The sequence below is a fragment of the Polypterus senegalus genome, chromosome 3 (assembly GCF_016835505.1).
Source record: "Polypterus senegalus isolate Bchr_013 chromosome 3, ASM1683550v1, whole genome shotgun sequence".
Classification (NCBI taxonomy): Eukaryota; Metazoa; Chordata; class Cladistia; order Polypteriformes; family Polypteridae; genus Polypterus; species Polypterus senegalus.
In genome coordinates this window covers 86,907,866-86,932,352 of record NC_053156.1, presented here as the reverse complement: position 1 = coordinate 86,932,352, position 24,487 = coordinate 86,907,866, and the positions used below count along the sequence as shown (strand labels likewise).

The 24,487-nt window shown below is 39.8% G+C and overlaps 1 protein-coding gene across 1 annotated transcript in view; it reads right to left on the bottom strand.

Moving 5' to 3' along the window:
- The window catches only part of usta (uronyl 2-sulfotransferase a), a 396,647-nt gene that overhangs the window by 16,551 nt on the left and 355,609 nt on the right, over positions 1-24,487 (bottom strand). The window contains exon 7 of the mRNA XM_039747559.1: positions 21,877-22,034. Within this exon, the coding sequence (XP_039603493.1) occupies positions 21,877-22,034 (158 nt within the window). The remainder of the gene's footprint in view (positions 1-21,876; positions 22,035-24,487) is intronic.

Sequence of the window (24,487 nt, the reverse complement as noted above, 5' to 3'; positions counted from 1 at the left end):
AACTGAATGTAGTGCCTCATTGGTTGGTTAATGTCTTCCAGCACAGTAGGCATGATGGAGTAAACCTTGGCTGAGATATTCCTGACCTGTCTGCCAGTTTCTTGAAAGGTGACAACAGGTAAGCTACTGTATACAACAGTATACAGGAAACAAAATAGAGGATGTACATCATCATTTCTGAAATGCTGTGTACAGATGGGTCAGAGCTGCAATAAATGTACGCAGGTTTTTCCATCAAGTCGTCTTTGATAAATCCTGACTTTTACATGGAAAGTTGTGTACACATATTTTGAGCTTGTTTTTGTGCACACACAGTTTCATTAATCTGTCCGCTTTACAGAGACAGAGAGAACCAAGACCTCAGGCTTGGAGGTGCTGATTGGCATCCCTGCCACTCCGGGCAGCAGTGTCACTTGAGTCTGTGCTGAAAGTCAGAGTCAGATGAAGCAAACAGGACAAAATCATCTGCATAAAGCGAGGTTACCCATATACTTCACAAATGGATACCCTCACATCCTGAACTGTGGCTTGATATACTGTCCATGAAAAACACAAACAGGAGCTGTGACATGACACAGTTGTGATAGAGTCGGATACCTACAGTGAACAAATTCACCTTAATACCAAATATTCAGACACTGCATTCATACCGGGATGATGGGCATGAAACAGTGGCCCTGTTACCCCATATTCCTGCCTCACCTCCCATAACACATGCGAAGAGAAACAATCTTATTCTTTTTTCATATTTTCAAAACAAATGTAGACAGGATGATCATACTTCCAAACAGCTTACAGCAGCTGTGCCAGGGAGAAGAGCTGGTCTACAATTGCATGGCCAGGATGGAATCCACATTGTCCGTCCTGTATCTTAGTCTCAACCATTAAACAGAGTCTCTTCTCGAGCATCCCATCCTGGCATAGGCCTTCCCTGGGAAGCTTAGGAGTGTGATCCTTCTGTAGTTGGAACACACCCTTTGGTAATCCTTCTTAAATATAAGGACCATAACATCAGTCTATTGGTCCATGGATACTTTACCCACCTTCCATGTTACACTGAACAACACTCTCCAGTGATTTCAATGTCTCTGATTGGATCTCATCCACATCAGCAGCTTTGCCACCATGGAGTTCTCAACATAGTGACTTCAGCAAAAGTGACAGTAACCACAAATCACCACCATTGCTACGTCCTGATAGGAGGGGATGTCCACTGCGTTAAGGAGTTCCTGAAAGTGTCACTTCTACCACATAGCAATTTCCTTAGAAGAGGTCAGCACCTCTCCATTTCTGCTTAGCAAAGTCTGAGCAAGATCACACCTTCCGCATCTTAGGTGTTTAATAGTTTGCCAGAAGAGTCTTAAGGGCATCTCATAGTCTTTATCCATGGCCTTCTCCTACTTCCTCCCATGCTTGAACTTTTGTTTCAGTACCAATGTTTGCAGCAGTCCTCTTAGGCTATTGGTACCTTTTAACTAAGTCAGGAGATCCCGCAGAGCGCATTTTCATAAAGGCCGCCACCTTGACCGTGACTCATCTCATGACTTCCCCCATCTCTGAAGTCCAAAATCTGGTTTTTAACATTACCTCTGTGAGATGCCCCAACTGCCCTAAGACCACAGCTTCCACAATTGAGGTGCTGAACCTCACTCTGCACATGGAAGAGGTTTTCTTGGATGCAGAGTTTGAAAGCATCACAAATGAAAGAATAAGCCAGACCTACCCAGCACACTCTTAGTGTGGTTTACATTTGCCAGGTCTATTCAGCCAACACCCATCACTTTGATTCCAACTTACTACCAAGTAGTAATGAGTTGAATGCTCTGACCCTCTTTTCACCTGAGTGTCCAAAACATCTCACCTTAGGGAAACAACTATAAAGCCTATCGTTGAACTTTCTCCCAGTATGCTCTAGTACTAGATATACTTATGTTAAAACATGGTGTTTTGTTTTGGACAATCAACGACTACCACAGAAATCCAATAAGAACTCACCATTGTGGTTTAGATACCTCTAAGTATCTGCGTCATTCCAGATGTAAGCATTGTGGGCAGCACCCTGTCAAGCACCTCACCCTGCTTCTCTAAAAAGTCTGAATGTTCTGAACAACTATTTGATGTATGCAAACAAACAGCAGGCAGATGCTCCTTTCTGTTACTTGTAGCCACATTTAGGCAACCCACTTGTCCACAGGATAAGAGTCTTAATTGCATAGTGCTCAGCTGGGGGCTGGTAAGTATCTCCACACTCATCTGAGGCCATTCACATATTAGAACTCCAGAGTAGAAGAGAGACCACCCTAAATCAAGAACTTTTGTACAAAACCCATGCTATGTGTGGATGTAATACCTGACGCTGACCGTTCATCTTGCAGGAGGTGAGTCCACAAGATGGCACCGCATTGCCATTTTCGGCTAAGCCTGTCCAGAAACCTTAATCTGGACATTTTACATTGTTTTTTTTTTAATTTGTATTGTTATTTGGGTCATTATGAAACATTATTTGTCTGACCTTTCAGCCCATACTGACTTGCACCCAACCTAGCTCTGAGCACTGCTAAAGTGCACAAGCCCCACCATTATGGCAAGTAAATGGTCCAGGGTGGGTGTGTTACTTTGCTTAATTACATGGTTCATAATATAACACATTTACTGCATTACCAGATTTTTATGTGTCTGCATAGGAGGGGGCTATATTGTGTTTAACCCAGATATCTTCTGTCCCCTTTAGTCTGGGAAATTCTGTCTTATAGCTATCTTTCACAGTGAATGATTAAACCATCTTCCTGAAAATTTGAGAACAGCAGTTTTAATTAGAGAGTCCTCCCATTTCTAGGAATTTCTCCAAGATGACTCATGTCAACACAAACTTATTAAACAAATGTAAGTTCAGCAGCAAGATGGGAATAAATGTTCCACTACTAACTGGATAACACTAGTCATTTTCCATATGGCAGCTTACAGGGCACAGTTTTTAGGTTCATTTAAAAATCTGATTTGTGCAGCTGTAAAAGAAAATATTAAGAGCGGATTCATCTGACGTAAAACATCAATGGCTGGAGACAGGTGTTCCACAACATCAACAGATTTATTCAGTTTCTTCCCTGTACACTCACTGTGTATTCTGTCCACTTGTCACATGGACCTTCATCTCTGGCAGTCTTGTGGGGCTGTCAACTGAAATGTGGGACTTAGATTTTTGATAAAAAGTTAGAGGCCAGTTTTTAAAAAGTAACATGGGTGGTGTGTACTGGACTGGTAATCCCTAAATTACAAGACTAATGGTTGGAACTGAACATGAATAGTCACAATTAGTCTGAAACAGTACCTGAAAGAAAAAAAAATGATTCATGCTGATATCAAATGGTTGAGTGATTCCTGCATGCTTAAATAATTATATTTTGATCTTATGTTTCTATTTTGCTTCATATTTTATAAAGCATTTTTAGTGTTGTTATTTAGTCTTCAAAATATCACTTTTGTACATAGGTGATGCTATAGGTGTTTGGGGTGAGTCAAGCAGCGTTACCTGTATGGTCAGTTCCCCCTGAAGCACCTCAAATAAATACTCCTGTATCTTGGACAGTGCTATCAGTTATATGGGTTTTTTGACGTTACTTCCAACAAATATAAGACATCTATAAGACAAGGAGGACAAAAAGAAGACACGGTAGTGTCTTGTAAAGGTGCATGGTAGATGACTGAAGTTGATCTGAAGATGACAGTTTTGGTTATTTTGTTGTAAATCATTACAGTTCAATGAAGTTTACTGTGTAAGTTTCCGGTAATATAAGAAGTTTTCCAGCTTTATGTCTTCCTGCCATGTTTGCCGCTGTACTTTGTTGTATTCGAGTCATCTTTTGATAACAAGTAAGCACATTTCCTAATATATTTAGTGGAACAGAATCCTTTGCACACAAGTCGATCAGCAATGCTGAAGAGGTCTTTGCATATTTGTGTGCTGGTGTCTACTAAGTAGTATGCGTGGTTGCAGTTTGAGTAAGAATTTTGGCCAGGGTGAGCTCATGACGCTTACCAAATATTGTATGTTTATAAGTTTAAATGGTCCTTTATCACATGGAGGTGGGTGACAATGCTTTTGGGCAGCTCCTTCATCTTTTTCTGAATGTTTACATGACATTCATACAAAACAAGGATAGTGTCATTTTCTTATATCCTACCCGTGAAAAACAGAATTTGGTTGATACGCAAAAGTAACAAATATCACACTGGCATGTATAAATTAAGAAAAATAACTGTTTTAAACAAGAGATACACAGTGTTTGAAATATCAGTACTAATGTATAAGCACTCTTACCTGAGGCTTTACCAGACTTAAGTAAAATATTTGTAGTGGATATATTGATAAGATTTAATGATTAATTTTACAAAATTATGCAGTTTGACATCCTTTAAGGTCCTTTATAAATGTGCTGTACAGACACAGCTGGATTCAAAGAAAACATCTCAGTGACTGTAAAGGAGAGCTGAAACCTGGGCCATATGGAGTAAGACCTTCGGTGGTCATCTTGTTGATGTTTCATAAGGTAAAACAGCTATGATAATGCTGCCATAGAACTCAGTGTTAAGGTCCTCATCAGCTGATGGCATCTGCAGAAAGTACAAAACCTTGGTGATGTCCCACACTGATTTGTATGTGTGTGCATGCAAGATCACTTTTTATTGAGGCAAAATGTGTACCTGAAGGCAAGTCAGTTAAAACATTGCCATCTCACATACCATCCAATCCTTCTCCCAATCTGAGCCTAGAGGGAAAAAAACAAAAACTAAAAAAAAATGGTAGGAAACTAACTACACTGCGTGAGTAGGCTAGAAGAATGAAAAGAGTAATATCAATGGGACCCAGAGGTCCAGGTTCTAATTGACGGAGCTATGGCAGACCAGTTCTCAATGGAATTAATTAATTGAAGCATGATTGATTTGGCAGTTCAGTTCAGTTCAAGGTAGATTAAATTAAAAAATGAGGAATGCCAATTGTTAAAAGTTACAATCTCTGAAGTTTTCCATTTGAGTGGCAAGGTGTAATTTGGTTGCTAAAGTGACAAGACATCCTACATTGATTTGAGATCTAAGATAAAACTGAAAAGCATCTAGTTCTCTGGACTACACACGTAAACCTAAAGAATACATTTTATCACATATAATCTATCTAGAGCAAAAGGTTGCTGTATATAGACCCTCATTACAACTACATGGTATGTTCTGTATGCAGATATGGTGGTGCACAGAACATAAAATCTAGTCTACTGCAAAGGGCTTAAGTTTATATGATAAGAAGAGTTGCCTTACACATAATTCTAAACAAATGGTTAAGCCACACATCAAGTGAAACCTACACTCTGAATAGTTGATTCCCCACAATGATGGGGTCTGATGATTCTGTGTGGGTGAATTTTCTTGGCAGGCTTTTTTAGCCAATGGATTCTCCAGTCAGAAAAAATAAATGTGAACAAATACAAAGCTAGTCTGCTGAAGCTTACAATTCTGATGGTAGTGAAATCTTACAGGACGATGATGTACTTATCTCTAGGCCATAATGGTTTGAAGAGCATTACAATGACAATCATATCACACAACATACCCATTTGTCACTGACTGTCTATCCAGAGGGTTCACATTAGCTAGTCATCTTTCACTCCAGACTGTACAGAGACTCAGAAGTATCCTCAAGTAATTGCACTCCAGTTTTTAAGACAACTGCCAGCTCATCACAACTGACCAGGTGTTTAAGGCTCGGAGGATGGAGACAGCAAGAGCCGCATACGTCTATGGTCACTACAGTGTATTTAGTTGACCCCAGGTTAAGGATAGAGAGGCATCTACTGAATGCTTGGGGCAAATATGACTTTATGCAGCCACTTGTATCCATTGATGCTGGACAGATAAACATATCTTTATTCATTTTACATTGTGTCACATCTGTCTTCCCAGTGTTCACATGATGCTCTTTATTTGAAGGTCATGGCCTTTTTGGGTAAGGAGCGATGGAATGCAGAAATATGTGTTTTGTTTATACCCATAAACAAGGATGAAATGCACAAGTACTGTAAATTACTTGTTTAAAAAACAAAGCATTTGAAACAAAAGAAAATAAAACAACACAGATGCTGAAAGATGATACAGATTTCCATCATTTTGCTAGTCACTTATAGGTACTTAAGTAGAAAGTATCAAGAACCACATATAGTATTTTGTCCAGATGGTGTATCGCCACGACTGCTGAAGGCCTGTGCGTTGGAACTAGGGAGTCCTCTACAGTGCATCTTCAACCTGAGCCTGGAACAGGGGAGAGTCCCAAGGCTTTGGAAAACATCTTGTATCACCCCTGTCCCAAAGGTATCGCGTCCTAGTGAGCTGAATGACTCCTGGCCTGTTGCTCTGACGTCTCATCTGATGAAGACAATGGAGCGGCTGCTGCTTCACCACCTGAGGCCACAGGTCCGCCACGCCCTCGACCCTCTGCAGTTCGCATACCAAGAGAAGGTGGGAGCAGAAGATGCCATCATCTATATGCTACACCGATCCCTCTTCCACTTGGACAGAGGCAGTGGTGCTGTAAGAATTATGTTTCTGGACTTCTCTAGCGCCTTCAACACCATCCAACCTCTGCTCCATTGGAACAAGCTGACAGAGATGTGAGTAGACTCACACCTGGTGGCATGGATCGTGGACTATCTTAAAGACAGACCTCAGTATGTGCGTCTCGGGAACTGCAGGTCTGACATTGTGGTCAGCAACACAGGAGTGCCACAGGGGACTGTACTTTCTCTGGTCCTGTTCAATCTATATACATCAGATTTCAAATATGACTCGGAGTCCTGCCACGTGCAAACGTTCGCTGATGACACTGCTATTGTGGACTGCATCAGGAGTGGGCAGGAGGAGGAGAACAGGAAGCTAAACAAAGACTTTGTTAAATGATGCGACTCAAACCACTTACACCTGAACACCAGCAAAACCAAGGAGCTGGTGGTGGATTTTAGGAGGCCCAGGCCCCTCATGGACCCCGTGATCATCAGAGGTGACTGTGTGCAGAGGGTGCAGACCTATAAATATCTGGGAGTGCAGCTGGATGACAAATTGGACTGGACTGCCAATACTGATACTCTGTGTAAGAAAGGTCCAACTATACTTTCTGAGAAGGCTGGCATCCTTCAACATCTGCAATAAGATGCTGCAGATGTTTTACCAGATGGTTGTGGCGAGTGCCCTCTTCTACACGGTGGTGTGCTGGGGTGGCAGTATAAAGATGAAAGACGCCTCACGCCTGGACAAACTTTTAAGAAGGCAGGCTCTATTGTAGGAGTAAAGTTGGACAGTTTAACATCTGTGGCAGAGCGACGGGCACTAAGCACTCCTGTCAATCATGAAGAATCCACTGCATCCACTGAACAGTGTCATCTCCAGACAGAGGAGCAACTTCAGCGACGGACTACTGTCACTGTCCTGCTCCACTTACAGACTGAGGAGATCAATCCTCACCCACACTTTGCGACTCTTCAATTCCACCCAGGGGAGTAAATGCTAACATTATTCAAAGTTATTATCTGCTTTTACATGCATTTGTATTACTCTTTAATATTGTTTCTTTGTATCAGTATACTGCTGCTGGATTATGTGAATTTCCCCTTGGGATTAATAAAGTATCTATCTATCTATCTATGAACAAAAACACTATTTTCTGTTTACCAAAAAAGCTGTAATTTGGCAGGATGGCACATCTAGGCCAGTAGGTATCTACTAAGAAATGGCATTTCGATATTTCAATATTTAGGAGTAAAAACCTCCCAGCAATAGACAAACTAAATACTGTAAAATCTCAAAAAATGTGTTGAAAGATTTGATTGAAATTTGATGACACTGCAGTAAAATGAAAATGGATTGACATGCATTTTTATTTCTCAGTAATTTTTTTATTTTTTGATTATTTATTGATATCATGCTATATATGAGAATGGGCTTTATACAAACAAAGGCAGAACATAAGTGATTGACAGGCACCAGAAGTAGCACAGCTAACCAATAGGGTGGACAGAGTGCTGAAGAAGAGGCAACGTCCTGAATAGGGAAAAAAGAGATAGGGTCTCGCTATGAAATAGAAAGAGAACGTTCAGTGCAGCTCAAGGAAGAAATGCTTTACTAGAGTGAACAATGTAACTGCCTGTCATCAGGAAAAATAAGTGAGGCTGTGAGGAGTGCACTGTAAGAGAAGGATTGGTGTGCGGCGGAATTGTCAGGTGGAACTTTCTCTGGTAAGCAGGCATGCTTTGAACCTAAAACATCAGAGCTTTTAAGTGGTAACCTTCCTCCCCCTAATGGAAGATAAAAAACTTGATGGAAAAAGTTCTCAGCCCATTACAGTTTTCCCAGTGTTTTGATTTCTATAATACATGGGTCATTGGCTAAAACTACAATAATTCTTTACACTATGTCAATTTCCTTTACCCCGCCACAGCAGTTCGTTACAGTATACAGTATACCCAAATTTCACAAGATTCCTTCTGATCACCTCTTTCCATTCAAAAGAATACACTTTCCTGTAAAATGTTTTGCAAAGACCATTAACAGAAGCCAAATCACTAGGAAAAGCAGAAAAAAGCAGGAATTGATCTAATGGAGGACTGTTTTGCTAATGGACAACTGTTTATAGCATGTTTAAGAGTAAGCAGCTCGAATGACCTAGTAATATTACAATTATTATTTGGTTGATGTCTTTATCCAAAGCAGCTTACAAGATTTCATATAGAATTGGTTATATTTCTTTTGTTTTTCCAACTGAAGGCTCCTACTTCTTCTTTTTTCAGCTGCTTCTGTTAGGGGTTGCCACATTGGATCATCTTCTTCAATATCTTCCTGTCCTCTTCATCTTGTTCTGTTACACCCACCACCTTCATGACCCTTCTCACCACATCCATAAAACTTCTTTTAGGCCTTGCTCTTTTCCTTTTTTCTGACAACTCTATCCTTATAATCCTTTTCCCAATTTTCACAGTATCTCTCCTCTGCACATGTCCAAACCAACGCAATCTCACCTCACTGACTTTGTCTCCCAACCGTCCAACTTGAGCTGACCCTCTAATGTACTCATTTCTAATCCTATCCATCCTCGTCACACCCAGTGCAAACCTTAACATCTTTAACTCTGCCACCTCCAGCTCTGTCTCCTGTTTTTTTGGTCAGTGCTACCGTCTCCAATACATATAACATAGCTGATCTCACTACCATCTCTACTGTCTTATAGACCTTCCCATTCAATCTTGCTAGTACCCATCTGTCACAAATCACTCCTGACAGTCATCGCCATCCACTCCACCCTGCCTGCACCCTTTTCTCCACCTTTCTTCCACACTCCCTGTATTTAAACCCATCCACCGTCACCATCTCTACTCCTTGCATCCTCACCATTCCACTAATCTCCCTCTCATTTACACACATGTATTCTGTCTTGTTCCTACTGACCTTCATTCCTCTCCACTCTAGAGCATATTTCCACCTCTCCAGGGCCTCCTCAACCTGCTCCCTACTTCCGCTACAGATCACAATGTCATCCACAAACATCATAGTCCACAGGGACTCCTGTCTAATCTCGTCTGTCAACCTGTCCATCACCATTACAAATAAAAATATATTGCACTACAAATATTGTTTTTCCAACTGAAGTACAGACTGGTAAAGTGACTTGGTCATAGTCAGAACTCCCAACCTCAGGATTTGAAGGCCAAGGTGCAAAGTGTTAACCAATACAGCAAACCACCATCTAATAATAATAGCCTTTTGTAAACAAAAAACAAAAAATATCCTACAAATATTGTATACATTAAAGCACTTAGTTACATAGTATTTCTGAGACACCCAGGTAGCCAAGCTCTATAACTGATGCCCATTTACAAAACTAACACTGTTAGTATATTTTATATCTATATCTACAAATACACATTTGTTTTTATGATTGACTATTCAGAAACCTTACAACCTGTGGGTACAAACTGTTCCTGAATGCTCCTGTGCCATTTGCTAGAAGTTATCAATGATTATTTATATTTTTCTGTTGACTAAACTAAATATAAAGTCATTTTTTAAACCTTACATCGGCATCGTCATTTTTTTTCAATTTTGCATTTATTTCTTAAATAACTGAATAAAAGGGGCGGCACGGTGGCGCAGTGGTAGCGCTGCTCCCTCTCAGTTAGGAGACCTGGGTTCGCTTCCCGGGTCCTCCTGTGTGGAGTTTGCATGTTCTCCCGTGTCTGCGTGGGTTTCCTCCGGGTGCTCCGGTTTCCTCCCACAATCCAAAGACATGCAGGTTAGGTGGATTGGCGATTCTAGATTGGCCCTAGTGTGTGCTTGGTGTGTGGGTGTGTTTGTGTGTGTCCTGCAGTGGGTTGGCACCCTGCCCAGGATTGGTTCCTGCCTTGTGCCCTGTGTTGGCTGGGATTGGCTCCAGCAGACCCCCGTGACCCTGTATTCGGATTCAGCGGGTTAGACAATGGATGGATGGATAACTGAATAAAAAAAGTCAGCTAAGGTTGGAATCTGTAAAGGTTCTCTCAGCTTGTAGGGTTTTATATTTTTCTCTTTTCACTTGTTCATCCATTTTCTGAATACTCACTTTCAATTAGATGGTTGTGGGTCTATCCTGGCTGTATTCTCTCTATCACACACACACAGACTTACACTGGGACAATTCTGATTTGTACCTGAAGGATTATCTGTGACATAGCAATAATATTCTGTTGACAGATGAGCCAACAATAGGACTTTTAAGTGGCAGGTACCCTGCTAGGTCTGAAGAAAAGCTGATATTGTTTCACTGGGAAGAATCCCGTGTTCTTCTCAGTGTTCAATGTGTTCCATGATGGTGATATTATGTATGGATTGGGAACACTGCTTAAAGAGGACCTGGTTGACTCCTTCTCTTTGGGAGAATGTCACAGTACATGTTGTTCAATTCAAGTAGAAGGAAATATAATCAAAAATGAAGTCTGTATCAGAAAAAAATGTCTTTTGGAGTGGCCTATTCATAGTACAGACGGAAGATGAATTGTTGAGGAAGGACCAGAAATGAGCAAATCAATAAATGCCAAGTTGCTGATGCTTTCTGCTAGGACATACTGTATGGGTTAAATCTCAATGATGAGACATTATAATCCATGGGGGCAATTCATTTTTCACAGGGTATTTTATAAGGTCTTTAATATATTATATAAAAAGGTATATGGTAATTTAAAAATAATGTAATTTGTCCACTAGAATTCCCTTTATTCTAATATTACATTCTTAATGAAATCATCTTAATATTCATGATGAAAAATATCAAACAATGTAGAAAATCAGACTGGAGTAAATACTTGTCAGGGAAGCCTAAGCTACTGTAGCAAACTGATGACATGGATTCTGGGGTTTACCAATTTCTGAATAAATAAATATATACTGTATATAAATATATACATTAACTGATAAGTATACAAAAGTACAAATTTATATGTATATATATATATATATATATATATATATATATATACACATACATACACATATACATAACATGAGGGTTATATTTTGATAGCATTTTTGTTGCGATTTTGTTGTGCTATCCCATCCCAAATGGACCACCTGACAGCGGCCCATATTGTTTAAGGCTTATGGAAAGTGGCATTAAACTCTTGTCATTTCATTCACAGACTCCCAAGTCCTCCCTTCTCGCCACTGTCTGCATTCCTGCCTGTCAAGCTGGCGGACTTTTATAGTCATGCAGAGGGGCCTGGCGGGGACATCTTGAAGCAATCCCCCTGCTTTGGGATAAGCAGTGCGATTCCAGCACTAACCCAAACTGCAGGAAGTGAGGGTTTGGCTGTAAGCAGGCCTGTGGTCTGTGTCTGGTCTGGACTTTACACATTTCTGCTGATGCACCAAAACAAAGTTCAGTGCTGTTAAGCAAAAGCTGTTAACATACCCACTTGAACTAATAAAAAAATGTGAACTCGCTCCAAAGTACCTAGAGAAGATAATAAAATAACAGCATCTTTGCTGCATGGCTTCAGAGTGTAGTGAGTTTATGTGAACCCCACCTCCCACTTTCTGACAAAACTGCACCTGATGAACAAAATGTGATACTTGCCACATGCCTGCATGTCTTTGTAACCTCTACATGTCAAAACATTAACCAAAAAATGTGTACTGGATTTACTTGCTGTGTAATAGAGATGAAAGCCAAACAACTTCATTTAGGCTATTGCCAGTAGAAATCTGAAAAGGCTGCTAGCAGCGTTAAGATTCTTACAAGTAGACATTTTGATCATCGGTAGTTCACTATAATACTTGAATAATGAAATTTTACTGGAAAATAATACAACTGTGTTATGCGTGGAAAACATAACCCCTAATTAACTTAGGATATCCAGGGCATAAGTTTTTAAGAAGATCAGCTTGAAACATTTATTTGTGGTTGCCAAGGTATATATCGGGTATATATTCTTGTTGGCGCGGCTATTTTTTTCTGTTTTGCCAGACCACAGAAATACTAAAGCAGAGCTTTGGTAAAGACCCAAAACAGAGCTCGGTGTTCCATCTACTGGATGAAAAAATGAAGTACAATTACAGAGAATTCAAGGAATGATGATTTCAGTGCAAAGGCCACAAATGGGACTGAGAACTAAAGAACAGTTCTGTATTTTAAGACCATAAAAAGGTGCAACACACAATCTTTCACAAGTCAAGTTTATAATTTTGCAACAACATTCTGTCACTTTTTAATCCAGCTGGAATCACCATAAGTTTTACTGAGTTGAATCAGTGGGCAACTTAGATGATATCTTTGACAACAACATGTTATTTAAAACACACATTACAAAACTATCCAAATCCTGTATTTCCCCATAATAAAAATGTTGGAAGATTAAGACATTTTCTAAATATGTAGGATACTGAGAAATTCATTTACTGTATACCTTTTCTTCTATTAGGATTGACTAATGCAATGCATTACTCACTGACTGCTGAAATCATTCTTTACACAGCTTTCAGTTAGTTCAAAACGCTGTTGTAAGAATCATTATACATATAAAGCCTTATATGGCCAAAGCCTGACTTACTTATCTGAACTTATTATTAATTAAAATCCAAAGAACACATTGAGAATTTAAGATGCTGGCCTACTTAAGATTCCAAGAATTAATAAAATAACAGTGGGAGGTTGAGCTTTTAGTTACAGTGGCCTGAAGCTGTTGAATGATCTGCCTGCTGATGTAAGAGATGCCCCTTCATTCTCAGCTTTTAAATCCAAGCTGAAGACTCACTAATTTAGTCTAGTATACTCTGACTGGAACTGCTGATTAGCTGTGCGTGCAGAATTTCTGAGTGATAGTAATTTGTGCAGAAATAAAGGTTTATAAACCATTACTAACACTCCTCTATACGGGTTTTTCTCCTCTGTATCTTGATGTGACACCTCTACTGCCAGGCTGCTCCCTTTCATATGGATAAAGGAGCACTGGAATCATCAGATGGAAAGATTCTCTCCTCAGACTGGATGGCCAGCACAGACTCCACTATAGAACACCCGGGAGTAGGTAAGCGGCCAGTTGTTTCTTCTTTGTAATTCGAATCTCCTCTATTGTCAACAGAACGTAGTTCACCTGTTAATTAATGGACAAATATTGATGTTTTCCATTTATATTTAATCAGTTTATACAGTATCTTGTTTTCTGTGTGTTGTAATAAATCTTTATTATATGCATACCAGTTGTGTATTTAGTAATTAGTTTAATTTTTACTTTAATTTTAACTGAGAATTGTTCACAGTGCTCTGTGCCTGCACTCAGTGGAGAATGCCATACAAGAAGTAAGTTGCTTTGTATTGTACTTTATTATTTTTGTTGATGAGTAAGTGAATGAGCCTGTCAACTTTACATTTTATATATTTTGGAGGATGGCCAGGGCTTTTACCTGGCTGGGACACCTTCATAAAGTAAGGACTGGGGAAGAGGTTATGCATAGGGCATTATCTCCCCTGGAGCACTAGATGGCAGCCCCCCCGGGTCAGAGCTGTGCCTCAGATTCCCACAGGGCTCCATGGGAGTTGGAGTTCAGTACAGCCCTATTGGGTTCCAGCAGGGGCTCCTGGACCACGCTAACATGCCACTGGAAGTCCTCCCGGGTGCAGGATAAAAGAAGCCCGCTCCACTACTCCGGGAAGAAGAAGATGAAGCTTGCTGGAGGAGGAGTGGAGGCGGAAAGACACAGACAAAGAAGAAGAAAAACGAATTGCTGTGTGGTATTTGTGTTGTACTGTGCTTTGTACAGTGCTGGTTGGTGGGAAGCAATTTGGAAAGCATTTTCTACAGCAAAATAAAACCTGTGTGGTGTGCTGGTCAGGTGTGGAGAGCTGGAGCACCCCCTGTAGGCCTATATATATATATATATATATATATATATATATATATATATATATATATATATATATATATATATATACTCAGCAAAAAAAAGAAACGTTTCTTTTTCAGGACTGTGTATTTTAACAATAATGTTTTAAAAATCCAAATAACTTTACAGATCTTCATTGTAAAGGGTTTAAACAATGTTTTCCATGCATGTTCAATTAACCATAATCAATTAATTAACATGCACCTGTGGAATGGTCGTTAAGACCTTAACAGCTTACAGAAAGTAGGCATTTAAGGTCACAGTTCTACAAACGCAGGACACTAAAGAGACTTGTCTACCGACTGTGAAAAACACCCAAAGAAAGATGCCCAGGGTCCCTGCTCATCTGCGTGAACGTGCATTAGGCATGCTGCAGGGAGGCATGAGGACTACTGATGTGGCTAGGGCAATAAATTGCCATGTCCGCACTGTGAGACGCCTAAGACAGCGCTACAGGGAGACAGGAAGGACAGCTGATCATTCTCGCAGTGGAAGACCACGTGTAACAACACCTGCACAGGATCGGTACATCCGAATATCACACCTGCGTGACAGGTACAGGATGGCCACAACAACAGCAGGACAATGCCACCAGCCATACTGCTCGTTCTGTGCGTGAGTTTCTGCATGACAGCAATGTCAGTGTTCTGCCATGGCCAGCGAAGAGCCCGGATCTCAATCCCATTGAGCATGTCTGGGACCTGTTGGATCGCAGGGTGAGGGCTAGGGCCATTCCCCCCAGAAATGTCCAGGAACTTGCAGGTGCCTTGGTGGAAGAGTGGGGTAACATCTCACAGCAAGAACTGACAAATCTGGTCCAGTCCATGAGGAGGAGATGCACTGCAGTACTTCAAGCAGCTGGTGGACACACCAGATACTGACTGGCTCTTTTGATTTTGAGCCTCTCTTCATTCAGGGACACATTGTGAAACATTTGTAGTTTATGTCTTATGGTGTTGACTCTTTTACTGTTCATACAAATATTTACACATTAAGTTTACTGAAAGTAAAAACAGTTGAAAGTCAGAGGATGTTTCTTTTTTTGCTGAGTATATATATATATATATATATATATATATATATATATATATATATATATATATATATTGTGACGGGCAGCCTCCGCACTACCTACCCTGGGACACTGGGGGCAGCCCTGCTGAGGACCCTCTGAGCCCTCTTCAGAGTTTGGTGCTGCCCTGTTGGATTCCAGCTAATTATGATGGGCCACCTGGAGCACTCCGAGGTGCTGAATAAAAGGAGCTGCCTCACTCCACTCGAGAAGCCAGAGTTGGGAGGAGGTGCATGAAGCTCGCTAAAGAGGAGTGGAAGCAGAAGGACTAGCAAAGATTAGTGTGGCTAAGTATTGTGCTCTGGGGAGCAGAGAAAGCACTCTCACCTGTAAATAAAAGCATGTGCTGTTTGGAAAACTTGTGTCTGCCTGTCTGTGTCTGGTTAGGGTGGCTGTACACACCCTTGGGCATCACACCCTTGGGCATCACATGTTTGCCACACAACACATTCCCAAGTGTGGTGGAAGTCGAGCACAGGGCTCTGCAGCTCACACTGGTGGCCCACACGGAACCCAACAGGGCTGCACCAAACTCCAGCTCCCAGCATGTCCTGCGGGAATCTGTGGTGCCACAGCCACCCAGGAGGGCTGCCCCTAGCATCCCAGGGGAGGTAGTGCCTTGCAGGTGCTCTCTCCCCTGGTTCTTTCATCCAGTTGGTGTCCTGGCCAGGTAATGGCCATGGCTGTCCGTCACAATATATATATAATAGATGGATGGATGGATAGATATGTATAAAAATATATTTTTTATATACATACATACACATATATACACACACACACACACAGACATACTGCCGATTAAAAGTTTTGCAACACCTCAGTTTTTCCAGTTTTTTCTTCAAATGTAATCAGTTGAAATGCAATGAATGACCTGAAAGAGCAAAAAGGTAAGCAGTAAACTGCCAGAGGTTTAAATCTAAAGTTTAGGTTAGCAAAAACTAAAAAAACAAAAATCAGAAAATTACAAATGATCCTTCTTCAAGGAACAAATAATATGATACAACCTACAGTTGTTCTGCAGAAGTTCAAGTAAATAAGCTTTGCAAGTTGAAGCAAACAGTTTGCACAAGTGTCCCAACTTCTATTGATTAATTAAAAACCCTTTGACTATGTTACTACACTATCTGAAGTAACGATATCTCCATTATTTTTAGTGTCCATGGAAAAGACTGAAAAAAAAAACACAAAACAAAGTGCACATCGTGACGTGACACAATGTAATTGCTTTTACCAGGCAACTGCAAGTGGGAGCTGAGCCAATGAATGCAACAGATGTAAAAAGTGGCCTTCAGCATGATGATGAGAATTTATAATGACAAAACATAATATCAGATAATCAGATTAAATGAATGGGTACAAAAGATATCATACAGTAATGTATGACACCCTTTTTGAAATTGTACAATTGAGCTAAAAAGGTACACCCCTTGCAAATAATTGCTACTAATAAAATGATAAAAATGCACAGAGTATATACAGAATAACTCATAATTCTCATACATTCATTTCAGCATTTCTTTAGCTGGATTTCACATTGAATTATATTTTTGTAATGTGTGTTTACATCACAGACTTTCAGCTAATGTAGCACTAATACAAAAATCCCATTAAACCATACACATTAATGGAGTAACTGACGTGATATAAAATGGGTTGGAACACATCAGAATGCTTCTCTGCCACAAAACTCAAACACAGTCCATGTCAAGGGGAAATGCATGGCTTTAACAGATAATACCTTACTTAGCAAATCTCACATGAATCTGTCAATAGCTGCCTTAAACTTCTTCACACAAAGCTGACTGTTTTTTTGAGAAATGTATGTTCAGATTTTCATACTCTCTCCAGTTCTCACTCCAAAAACTACTGGCACATTTCCTCGTAAGTTTTCCCATAGGTAAGGCACTCAATAAATAAATATATATATATATATATAATATATACACAGGGTGGTCCAAATCTAATTATGCAGACCCAGATCGTCTGGATGACTTATTTATGCAGGGATGATTTCAGTTCAGTGGGAAGATGATTCTTCGTGTCGTCAGTTTGCACACTTCTCGATGGTCCGGGATTTTTCAGGTGATTTTCCATGTAATAAACTTAAGTTATAGCGTAATGAAAATTGCATAATTAGATCTGGACCACCCTATATATATATATATATCTATAATGTACCAAATAAAATAATTATTAATGATGTCATACATGAATGAAGGAATCATGGTACACACTCTGCACTACATATAATTAGGAATAACAAGCAGGGGCAGATTCATATGCATGTATACTTTACTTTAATGTTTGCCTTCCCTATTGTGTACAAACAGAAATATCAGTGTCACTTAGGAGAGTAGAACACAAGAACATCAGATGAATAATGCACTGCATTTTAGTAAACTTGCCAGCCTAACTGAAACTCATGTAACCTAACTTGTGAAGTAAAGTAATACTATTCCATAGAAGCTGCACGATGGCTAGAAGGTGATATTAAAATTTTTCATGGCTTAGAAATTTGATTAATTTATCCAATTTTTAATACCAGAAATGTTTTCTCTATGATTATTTCCACATTTTCCAGATTCACTTAATTCTTATTTATTTTGACAATGGCCACTAGGCAAGGATTATCCTAAAATAAGTAGTCAGATGATTACAGGGCATTGACAACCAGGCTTCCACTTGCTCTCTCCAGAAAGATCACAAGGCACTACTCACAGAAGGCAATCAAAAGAGAGCCAAAGTGTTGTAAGGCAGATACTAAATCCATGCACTGTGTCACTATGTTGCAATTTTTCCAGCTACTTTGTTTTAATTTATACTCCACTGTTATGACTGACTGGTATCCCAAAGGATCAGCTTTCATAGGAGTCAAGTTTTGTACTCTTAACTTCTTTGTATCTTTAGTAATTCTGTTTATTACCTATTAACACAATGTCCTAATTTGTGTACATATATTTAGTACATTGTCTGTCCATCCATCCATCCATTACCAACCCGCTATAGGGTCATGGGGGTCTTCTAGAGCCAATCCCAGCCAACATATTGTGCAAGGCAGGAAACAAACCCCAGGCAGGGCACCAGCCCACCACAGTGTAGTACATTGTTTTTCTGTGAAATATTACTCCTGAAAACAGGTAGAGGACATTCAATATAGGATTATGACATGCATAGTTTAAAATAAAAAAAACAAAAAAACAGGCAACCTAATGAATGAATTAAAACTGACAGTCCACTTTTCTAGGCAGTTCCAGGGCCCAACTAATCAGTCTGCATAGTTTCACATTAGCAATACAGCCACACTGCTGTGAGCTCACTAAAATGCCTTCCTTTGGAAAGTTGTCTTACCAGCAAAAACCCCTGCTGGTATTACTTACATTTGGTGTTTGTACCACAGCCCAAAAGGTTCCATCCTATACATTGGCTCCTTATTTGAAGTGCAAAGCAACAGACATACTGGCACCTAAATAAAGGTATGAAAAGAGTTTCCATTTGGCTCTGTGAAGGGACACAGCAGTTGAAGGTTTTATTTTACAAGTCACAACGTAACTATACCTGTGGCAGACAGATCGAGGAACAGAAAAACTGAACAATTTTTAGACCATTTTGACAGTAAAGTTTTCATTGCTACAAATTCATGCCAATGTAAACACATCACACCAACACAAGCAAAAAAACAGGAAAGGATCAAGGCCATAACCCAACATTTGCACATGTAACCCATTACAAACACAGGATTAAAAGGGAGCTTCTGGTTTAGTTTAATGGACCTTTCAGAGAAAAATGCAAAATCATTTTGAAATCCCAACATTTCTGAATTGTAGTTTTAGGGCCTGACAGCTTCAGAAAGTATTAATCATGTCTAGATTTGAGTACTCTGATACATTCCTCAGGTTTACATTGTACTTCAGCACTTCATAGGAAAGGAGTGTTTAAAATGGCATCATCTCCAGTTGGCTTATTTGTAACTTCCCTGTTTTAATGTAAGGTGTCGTTCATCATGGTACATTTCCCTGCTTCCTAAGAAGCTGTTAAGTACTGTGTGCTCTCCTAACATAAACAACTGTGGAAAGCCATCCTGGGAGGTTTATATTTTTCATACCATCCTTCTGCTTAAGCTATAAGACTCACTTATTCCCATTCAGGGGCAGAAAGACTGTCCAAAATCATGCAATGATGAAATCACACTAGCGCAACACAAGTCCCACAACTGTTTAGACAGCGTAAAACACTCATTCACACATCACCAGGCCAGTCACACATGGACAGATTAAGCAGACACCACCAAAAGGTGCTACACGGCTTATGACATATTGCTGCATTGTCTATCACTTTTGGGAAAAGGTTTCTGTAAAACAAAACATGCAAACACACAATGGTGGCAGCTGAACCCATATGCAAGTACAGTTGGGATGCCATTCATAATACTGAGTTTTTTCTTAACCCTGTGTACCAAACTGCATTATCCAGTCTAACAATGAAACAGCTTTGAAACTCTTAAAAGTTGTGGGCAAAGAACCACTGCACTTCTATTTGAGCTGGTCCAAAGCTGTGACATTTTAAAGCTGGAAAATAAAAACAGTTCTAGGGAGCTGAACCTAGCAGGTTAGTATGAAGAAAGAAAGAATGTTACATTCACCACATAATTAGTACATGAAATGTACTTTATTCTCTATATTCTTAACAATGTAGATGACTTTTATGTGCAAGAAACAGCATCATGCAGGAATTACTGATAAAAGCATCCAAAAAAAAAACGAAACATCATGCCGTTCGACTGCGGTTACAGCTCATAACATGCTGACCACAGGCATGTTGGCAATATTTGCCTTTCTATATAACAAGTACACACATGCTGCTGTATCCTAGGGTGTCCCAGCTAAAGCAAAACTGAGTGGACTCCAGTCCAAAAGCAATTTTTCTAAGCTCACTCACTTCTGGAAGCTTTCAAGTGATTAATTAATCTGCCAGAAGGTATTACGCGATCAGAGATAACCTCAGTAAAATCTGGAAAGAGTTGTCAAGTCTCTTACTCCCTGCAGGTGGCAGCAATAATACCTTAAGTGTGGTAGAGCATTGTAGGGTGAAGTTGTAACAGGTACCATGGTTGTCACATCTTTTATGAGGACCCTCTGACATAATCAGTATTCTTAATGACTGAGCATGTAATTAAGGAGGGCATGAGAAAATCCAAAAGTGTCAGATTCACTAAGAACAGCTGAGAAGTCAAGAAAAATTACAGTTACTGGAGGGACAGGAAAGGGAAAGAGCAAACAGAAGAACAGAGTCTGATCTGTAATGGTTAAACAAAATGCAGAAGACATTACTGTGTAAGCATCTGGTGTTTTCTAAAAGTACTTATTATTATAACTAGGTTGGTATCCCATACCATGCATGTGTGTGTATGCCTGTGAGACAAATATAGAACTAATAAAAAAGATAGAGACCAATGTGTGGGTGTGCTAACCAACTGTATATGGAGTTCATATTTGTTTAGAAATGACCTTGTGACATATTCAAAGTCACCACTGTCATTCCATAAAGCTTTTTAACTAGCAGAGTTTTTGGAACAACCAAAAGGAGTCATGTCAAGCTGGTTGGTCCACAATGTTTTAACGTTTTCCTTTCACAAAATAAACAGTCTTTATCATACCACATTGATTCTTTTAGCTGCAAGAGATGTTCTAGAGTTCTGTCGTGGCCAGTGTCCTGTTCTGCCCCATGGTTTGGGATATCAGATAACTAAAATGACAATGAAGGACACAAGCACTACTAGGCTGGCACTAAGCTCACCAGAACTACTGGCAGAAGAAAAGGAAAATTGGAATATTAGAGGCCAAAATGGCTAATTCAGCCAGTCACACACTGTCATGGAGTACTTTTAGTCACTGGACCTTCCACCATGGTGTGCTACTTTTTTACTTATAGCAACCAGACCCCTCTGATCTGGCCCATCTTCAACCATAGCCAATTTCAACAAACAAACTGGCATAGGAACGACTGTTTGTAGATTATTATACCATTGTTCTGTGTAGTTCTGGGTCTTGCACCTACTATATGTAATAGTTTGCACTTTTTGCTGTTTTAGGTGCTGTGTTGCTTTTGGAGCAAGTGCATTCCACTATATATGTATATATATTATAATTCAGTAAAGCTTGTTTGAGAATGTCTGTTCATCTGTTATCTGTTATTGATAAGTCATCTATCTATCTATCATAAAAGACATAAAACATTAAGACTAGCATTAGGTGAGCTGGCACAAGCTGATGGGTTTGCTTTTTTCTATAGTGTGTTTTTTCTACCTGCACTTGTACATTTACTGCTCACTATTATATTGAGAACCTAAAACAGCCTACCTGGACTTTTGTAAATATTGACAACATCCATGAAGAAATGAGGTAAAAGTCGTTCTAGTAGAAGAAGTACATCTTCAAGCTCTTCCAAAATGCCAACTAAAAGGAAATTTTCATTGACATTTTGTTTGGCCCTCTCCAGTGCCCATTCACCTGGTTCCCTTAGAAAAAGAACAGGAAAAATGTGATTAGAATGCACTTGAAGGTAACTGATTTTCTCTGGACTACTTTTAAGTCTTACATACACTTTAAATTCCAATAATAAACAATAAATATCTTAAATGCACAATACATTTTTAAACTGAAGACATTGTAGCAAAAATAATAAAGAGCACTTTTAAATGCCAGGCACAGAGTGCATTTTTTACTGTTTAGGTTGTGAAGTTGACAAGACAGTGCAGTGTTGTCATTGTGTGCACTAATATGCTGTGAAAAATAAAAAAGAACAAATGTAATTGAACGAGGCTGCTAGGCTTATAGGAATAATACTGATTGTCAGTTTTGGAATGAGAACCAATTGCTTACAGAAGAATGTAAGTCAGGCTTGCATTTTATTGAATATTAATCCTATTTAAAGATATTAAAACGATGCCCTGACATGAGCATCATACACTGGGCTGGCTGCAGTTCTGTTGGCTGATAGTGATCATCTCGCACTGTAAAACTTACACTGTTTGTTTTCTTCCCACAAATATATAATACAGTGGGGGAAATAAGGATTTGATTCCCTGTTGAATTTGTAAGTTTGCTCATTTACAAAGAAATTAACGATTTTTATGGTAGTTTCATCTTAATAGAGAGAGGCAGCAAAAAATCGTTTTGGATTAACCAAAAATCCAGAAAAAACACATCACATAAAAGATATAAATTTGATTTGCATATCATTGAGAGAAATAAGTATTTGATCCCCTACAACCCAGCCAGAATTCTGGCTCCCATAGATTGGCTGTGTGCCCATGTGGCACACAGATTACAATCAATCAATTGCAGATACTCCTGATGTTAACTTATGTGTATAAAGCACACCTGTCCACAGAATCAATTTCTTCCATTGCATACTCTCCACCACCATGGACAAGAAGAAAGAGCTGTCAAAGGACGTCAGGGTCAAGACTGCAGACCTCCACAAGGCTGTAATGGGCTACAAGACCATCAGCAAGAAACTTGGTAAGAAGTGACAACTGTTGGTGCAATTATTCAGAAATGGAAGAAATATAAAATAATCAGCAACTGCCTTCAGTCTGGATCTCCATGCAAGATGTTGCCTTATGGGGTGAGGGTGATCATGAGAAAGGTGAGGATCAGCCCAAAACTACAAGGGAGGAGCTTGTGGATGATCTGAAGGCAGTTGGGACCACAGTCGCCAAGAACACCACTGGTAACACACTACGCTGTAATGGACTGAAATCTTGCAGCATCCACAGGGTCCCACTGCTCAAGAAGGCACATGTACAGGCCCAGATGTTCACTGGCAAACTTAAGATGGATCCCAATCTATGGGAGCCAGAATTCTGTCTGGGTTGTAGAGGATCAAATACTTATTTCTCTCAATGACATGCAAATCAAATTTATATCTTTTATGTAATGTGTTTTTTCTGGATTTTGGGTTGATAGTCTGTCTCTCTCCATTAAAATGAAACTACCATAAAATGTAGAGACTGTTCGTTTCTTTGTGAGCAAACAAATTATGCAGGGGATCAAATACTTATTTTCCTCACTGTAAACATGAATAATGCGAAAAATCAAAAAAAAAAAGGTGAAATAAAGAGAATGGAAAAACCATTACTGCACAACTGTATGAAATCTCACACTGTGTAACTAAGATCTCCTGACTGCTGGCACCAATATGCAAATTACATTAGGATGTGACAGCTGTACGTTGAGCCAGGTTTCACTTAAAGTATCATTTTGCCTTTGAAATTAATCAATAGTCTATTACTGTGAGGGACTAATAAAAACAAAGTATGGAGTAAAGGTGAGCAGGAAGTTGAAGCCAACTGCAAGGCAAGGCACATCCCAGACATAATTCACTCACCCAGCCGAGTGAAGGTGTAGTGTTACTTTGGTTCTCGGTTGGGGATGTAATCTAAAAAAAGGTATACTTCACCAGGCCAACAGTGGGCTGCAGTACTGCCCTGTGTTTGTGAAATGTGTTTGCAGAAGTCTCTGTGGGAACAAGTGTGACCTGGCTGTGCATCATGTGTGGCTACTCCCAGGAACACCCCCTCTATCTCCTTAGTGAAATGAGCTTCAAGCCAAGAGAGGAGCAGAAGCAAAGGCTCAGCTGGTGAGGAGGAATGGAGGCCTAATCTGTTATACCGTGCCCTGTGATGGACTGGCACCCTGCCTTGCACCCTGTGCTGGCTGGGATAGGCTCCAGCACCCTCCTCGACTTTGTTTAGGACAAAGCGGGTTAGAAAATGTTTGACTGGTATGCACTATCATCTTCATGGGTACTGAGTTTGCTCCAAAATGGGAAAAAATCCAAAGACAAAAATATTCTTTCATTCATTGATCAATTTTCTTTAACGCTTATTCCAATACAGGATTGTTAACAGCAGAAGCATAGTGGCATCAGGCACAAGTGGAAGTGGCACAGCTGTCCACTACATGG